The 6,000-nt window shown below is 40.1% G+C and overlaps 1 protein-coding gene across 2 annotated transcripts in view; it reads left to right on the forward strand.

The window, feature by feature from the left end:
- frem2a (FRAS1 related extracellular matrix 2a) overlaps positions 1–5,795 on the forward strand; it is a 67,964-nt gene extending 62,169 nt beyond the window's left edge. The window contains exons 18-25 of one of the 2 annotated variants that reach the window (XM_073874260.1): positions 321–425; positions 550–579; positions 1,005–1,132; positions 1,233–1,367; positions 3,608–3,734; positions 3,846–4,033; positions 4,124–4,270; positions 4,539–5,795. In XM_073874260.1, the coding sequence (XP_073730361.1) occupies positions 321–425; positions 550–579; positions 1,005–1,132; positions 1,233–1,367; positions 3,608–3,734; positions 3,846–4,033; positions 4,124–4,270; positions 4,539–5,048 (1,370 nt within the window). In that variant the 3' untranslated portion in view covers positions 5,049–5,795. The remainder of the gene's footprint in view (positions 1–320; positions 426–549; positions 580–1,004; positions 1,133–1,232; positions 1,368–3,607; positions 3,735–3,845; positions 4,034–4,123; positions 4,271–4,538) is intronic. The other variant, XM_073874261.1, reaches the window with a different exon arrangement.
- Positions 5,796–6,000: the final 205 nt, after the last annotated feature.

A 6,000-nucleotide genomic window follows, 5' to 3' on the forward strand; every position in this document is an offset into this window, starting at 1 on the left:
AAATGTAAATTAATAAAATAGATAAAAACGGCTCATTCTAAGGTAATAAAAACAATACAGTTCATTATGTAAGGTCTTTATACGCCACTGATAATATAGTTATGTATTTTATATTGCGTGTCTGTCAAGAGATCCTTCTAAAAGTTACACAGTGCACCTTTAAATTGCCAAAAAAGCGCTTTATTTTTGCTTGCATCATTTGTTTGCAGATGCCACTAAGTTTAATGTTTTAGAAATGCAAAGACATTCATGCATTTTTAAATGTGTAGTGCTGTAATAGTTTTGTGAAATTAGAGGTAAATTTTTTTTTGTTTATGCAGGAGCCTTATATCCAACCAGCATGAGGATTAATGATCAGGGAAGACTTGTGGTGAACTTCCGGACTGAAGCTCGCTTTAGGGGCCTGTTTGTGGCAGTACATCATGGTAAGTTTTTTTTGTTACTATAAGTCTCTTCCTTTAGATGCCGCAAGGTTCATTTATCAACAAACTTCTCCTGCAAACAAATATGAATTACAAGCACTTTTCCAAAATTTCCCCTTTTTTGCAGCAGCAAATCCGAGGGGTCTAAAATCTGCAGGTAGGGTCAAACGACGTATGATCATGAATGTGAACAGTTGTGTTGTTTAAATTACCTTAAAGGGACAGATCACCCAAAAATGAAATCCTGTCATCATTTTCTCACTTTCAACCTGTATCAATTTCTGATGAACATGAAGGACGATATTTTAAGGAATGTTCGTAATCAAACCGATCATGAGCCCCATTCACATCCATAGTATTCTTTTTTCCTACTATGGAAGTGAATGGGGCTCACAAAAGGTTTGGTTACAAACATTGCTTAAAATATCTTCGTTTGTGTTCGTCAGAACAAAGAAATTTATAACATGAGAGCGAGAAAATGATAACAGGATTTTCATTTTTGGGTGAACCATTCCTTTAAATATATTTCCAGGCAAATATCATTAATAAAGTTAATTTGCTATCTTTCACCCGATTACCCAGAATCCCTTGCGACGTCCATGGTGTTGAGTGCAGATCGCCCGGGTTTGACCTTTAACCTCACTCTGATAAGGACCGAGCCCACTTACAACCAACCTGTCCAGCAGTGGATGTTCATATCAGACTTTGCTGTGAGTTTCTCAGTCTGTATTTGATGAGACTCTGTCTTGATTACATTTTATAAGTATTTGACGCATTTATCTGTAAAATTGATGTGTCTGTGATTTGCAGGTTCGAGATTATTCAGGCACATACACAATCAAATTGATCCCCTGTACAACAGCGCTGAATGTCGAATACACTGTTCCTCCCGTCTGCAATCCCAGAGAGCCTGTTACTTTTGATCTGGATATCCGCTTTCAGCAGGTAAACAAAGGTTTAGCTATTACTGATAAAATGTGGTGCGTGAATGTCTTGTTATAATGTACTATAAGCGATCAGACATCATTCAGTTCAGTACAAATTAAATATAAGTATATATTTCAAGTTTATCTTGTCTTTTATTTATTTATTTCATATATTATAAAATTTTGATGTTCCGTTCTCTGTATCAGTATGACATTTAAAGCTCACATAACACACACACACTGTTTCTGCTTATCTCATGTTAATCTTGACTACCTAGGGAGTAGTATTATATCCTTTATTCATCCAAAGAGCCGTCATCAGATTTATAAAAGACAGATCAGTTCAGTGGCGGCTCGTGACTGCTCTTTCGAGGGGCGCAAATTCAAAATATGTGTTCGGAGTGTAATGTGTGTTGTCTGCGTTTTCAAAATGTGTGTTTGTTGCGTCATGTGAACCATGTGTTTTGTCAAATTAAGTGCCTGCTGCACACGCGTCAAAACCATTTATGATAAAAGAGACGCTCACGTTCACAAAATACACGCAAGACACTCCCTTGACAGTAAACTCTGATTACGCATGAGATTATGCGAGTATCTGGCAAACGCGAGCGTTTCTTTTATCATAAACCTTTTAGACTCGTCTGCAGCAGGCACTTATTTTGATAAGACACGTGATGAACACAGAATCTCTCGATGCGCCGAACACATATTTTGAAATAAGGAACCACACACAATGGGCTATATACATGTTGTGACGAACTTCCCATCAAGCGCCATCGAAAAAAAACGTCACCAGCCGCCACTGGATCAGTTGTACCGATTCTTTCAGAATAAAACTAAGCTCCAAACTCGGAACGAGTCACAAGCAAGCTCTAAATATCTTATGATTCACTACATGTTCATGTCATTTACGTTATATGCACGTACATGCCTATTGGCAACAAAAAACAGACATTTGATGCAGTTTTACTTACCGCTTGCGACTCATGACCTGGTTGGGACCGCCCCACACTCACAACTCTGCCCCGGATACACAAACTATATCCATTGTTTCCATAAGGCAGGGTTCTTTGCTCAAATTTCCCTCACAAACCACAACACACATCTTTGGTGAGGCTGATTTGTGTCAGCGTTTGCTTGTTGTGTGTTTGCGCGCTATTCCGGGTTAACGTGCCCATATAAGGACTTCCACTGTACTTTGCGCATAAAAGAAATAAAGCAAGATTGTTAGGTATGAATCTTTCATCCCAAATCCAGGCTGAAGTCTCATAATCTAATGAACAGATTAGGAGTATGTAAATTTGATTTCACATTGATTTGAATCTTTGTCATGGCCTAACTTAGTCAGTATTAAAGGGACACTCCACTTTTTTAAAAAATATGCTAATTTTTCAGCTCCCCTAGAGTTAAACATTTGATTTTTACCGTTTTGGAATCCATTCAGCCGATCTTCGGGTCTGGCTGTACCACTTTTAGCATAGCTTAGCATAATACATTGAATCTGATTAGACAATTAGCATTACGCTCAAAAATAACCAAAGAGTTTTGATATTTTTCCTATTTAAAACTTCACTCTTCTTTCATGACATCGTGTACTAAGACCGACAGAAAATTAAAAGTTGTGATTTTTCTAGGCAGATATGGAACTATACTCTCATTCTGGCGTAATAATCAAGGACTTTGCTCCCATAACATGGCTGCAGAAGGCGCAATGATATTACGCAGCAGGCGAAAATAGTCCCCTGCTATTGAAAGGTACTAAGGGGACTATTTTCGGCTGTTGCGTAATATCATTGCGCCTCCTACAGCCATGTTATGGTAGCAAAGTCCTTGATTATTACGCCAGAATGAGAGTATAGTTCCTAGCCATATTAGCCTAGAAAATCACAACTTTTAATTTTCCGTCGTTCTTACGCGATGTAACTACAGAAGAGCCAAGCCTCAAACAGGAAAAATATCGAAACTCTTTTTGCTTATTTTTGAGCGCAATGCTAATGGTCTAATCAGATTCAATGGATTATGCTAAGCTATGCTAAAAGTGGTACCTTCAGACCTGGAGATCAGCTGAATGGATTCCAAAACGGTAAGAATCAAATGTTTAGGGGAGCTGGAAAATGAGAATATTTTTCAAAAAGTGGAGTGTCCCTTTAAAGATATCAAGGTTATATTTTCACAGAATGTTCTTTACATTGTGTAATATGATTTTATTTAAACCCAAAGCACTTACAAAAGAAACCTTGTTTTCATGTCCTTCTTTAGGTGAGCGACCCTGTTGCAGTGGAGTTCAGTCTTAACACACAATTGTTCCTGTTGTCTAAGAAAGCATTGTGGCTGTCAGATGGATCTATGGGCTTTGGTCAGGAGAGCGATGCAGCATTTTCTGAGGGTGTGTTTATTTAAAAACCTTTTTATTTAAAGCATTTACTCTCTGTGTACTAAAGTTTAGTACTGTCACGTTCTGGTTTGTACTCATATTCGTGCACATGTTCTCCTCAAGGCGACACAGTCTATGGACGGGTGATGGTTGACCCTGTTCAGAACTTAGGAGACTCTTTCCACTGTAACATTGAGAAGGTGTATCTGTGCACTGGAGCTGACGGATACGTACCTAAATACAACCCCACCAGATCTGAGTTTGGATGCCTTGCAGACTCACCATCCCTGCTTTACAGATTCAAAGTCATTGTGAGTACATTAATCATCCGAATTGATCTGTAATCGATCAGTCTGATGTAATCATGTTTAAAATGGTCTTGTGAATTCACCTTCCTTCAGGACAAAACACAGCCAGAGACTCAGGCCAAGAGTTTTGGGGATGTGGATTTCAACGCCCTGCTTGCTGTGGATGACCCGTCTGCCATCTCTCTGGTGAAGCAGCCAGGATCTGATGGATTCAGGATGAACTCCACTCCTCTATTTCAGGTTAATGGTGGTTTATGGCAATATGATAAGATGATTTAAACTGTTTCTGTAGCTCGCTAGGTAGAGTTTTGCAGTAGCAATGCAAATGTGAATGAACTCATGGGTTCGGTCCTCAGGGAACACACATAATGATAAAATGTGTATCTCCAAATGCAGAGGCTTTTTATTAAGATGTACAAACCTAACCAAGATGGCTCAGAAACTTTCATAAGATAAAAATACTGAGATTTATAAACAATCCTCCATTATTATTATTTTTATCCTCTAGGTGGCAGTAGGGAGGGAATGGTACATTCACACCATCTACACGGTCCGTTCAAAAGACAACGCCAAGCGTGGCATTGGTAAACGAAGTGTAGAGTACCACTCGATGACATCCAGTGACCTCCTACCAGCGGAAACCAGAAGTCGCTTCAAACGGTCGGCCGGTGGTGACGTCCCGGTGCTGGCAGAGGATATCGGACCTGAGAACAACCGAGGAACAAACATCATGCACATTGCACTGGACCGTACCCGTCGGCGCGCCGAATCTGGGGAGGAGCTGTTCGCAGATAGATTGTCTCCGAGGGAGCTCAGTGGGGGAGATGCAGAAGAGAAGGCAGTAACTGTGGCAGGAGCCCTCATAGGGCTGTTTCTCACCATCCTTGTTGTCGCGGCGTCCATGCTGATGGTTCGCTCAAGGCGGACACCTGCGAAAACAGCCCCTCGAGTCTCTTCTAGCCTGCAGCCTGTTATAGTTAGCAGTAGTTTTGATAATGGTGACAGTTCGGAGGTCTGACGGACTAATGGAGTACACTTCGTCATATAGTCTGTAAATTGGATGTCTCGTTTTATTTGTTTTAAACAAGTGCCTCTGACAAATTTTACTTTATAGGAGTAGTTTCCCAAAAATGAACACTCACTTTTACTCACTCTCACCCTGTGCTTTTCCAAGTTGTTTACTGACAGACTTCTCTTTCTGCCAAAGCTGAAGATTTTTTTTTACATTTTTGTTGGACAGAAATAAATGAAAGGGAGGAAACGTAATAACGTAATTTTAGGGTGTACTTTCACTTTAGGGAACACTCCACTTTTGTTTGAAAATATGCTGATTTTCCAGTTCCCCTAGAGTTGAACTTTTGATTTTTGCAGTTCTGGAGTCCATTCAGCTGATCTCCGGGTCTGGCGCTAGCACTTTTGGCGTGGCTTGGCATGGTCCATTGAGTCTGATTGGACCATTGGCATCCCGCTCAAAAATAACCAAAGAGTTTTGATATTTTTCCTATTTAAAACTTGACTCTTCTGTAGTTACATCGTGTACTAAGATTGACGGAAAATTAAAAGTTCAGATTTTTAGGCCAATATGGCTAGGAACTATACTCTCATTCTGGCGTAATAATCAAGGACTTGCTGCTGTACCATGGCTGCAGCAGGCGCAGTGGTATTGCGCAGCGCCTGAAAATAGTCCCCATGGTTACTTTCAATAGCAGAGGACTATTTTCGAGCACACGTAATATCACTGCGCCTCATTTTAAGTTTTTAATTGTTGCGCCAGAATGAGAGTATGGTTCCATGTCGACCTGGAAAATCGCGGCTTTGGTTTTCTGTCGGTCTTAGTGCACAGTGTAGCTACAGAAGAGTCAAGTTTTAAAAAGGAAAAATATTGAAACACTTTTTGGTATTTTTGAGCGCGATGCTGGTGGTCTGGTCAGATTTAGTGGATTGTGCTGGGCTGTGCTAAAAGTGGTAAC

This window comes from Misgurnus anguillicaudatus, chromosome 12 (genome assembly GCF_027580225.2).
Source record: "Misgurnus anguillicaudatus chromosome 12, ASM2758022v2, whole genome shotgun sequence".
Lineage (NCBI taxonomy): Eukaryota > Metazoa > Chordata > Actinopteri > Cypriniformes > Cobitidae > Misgurnus > Misgurnus anguillicaudatus.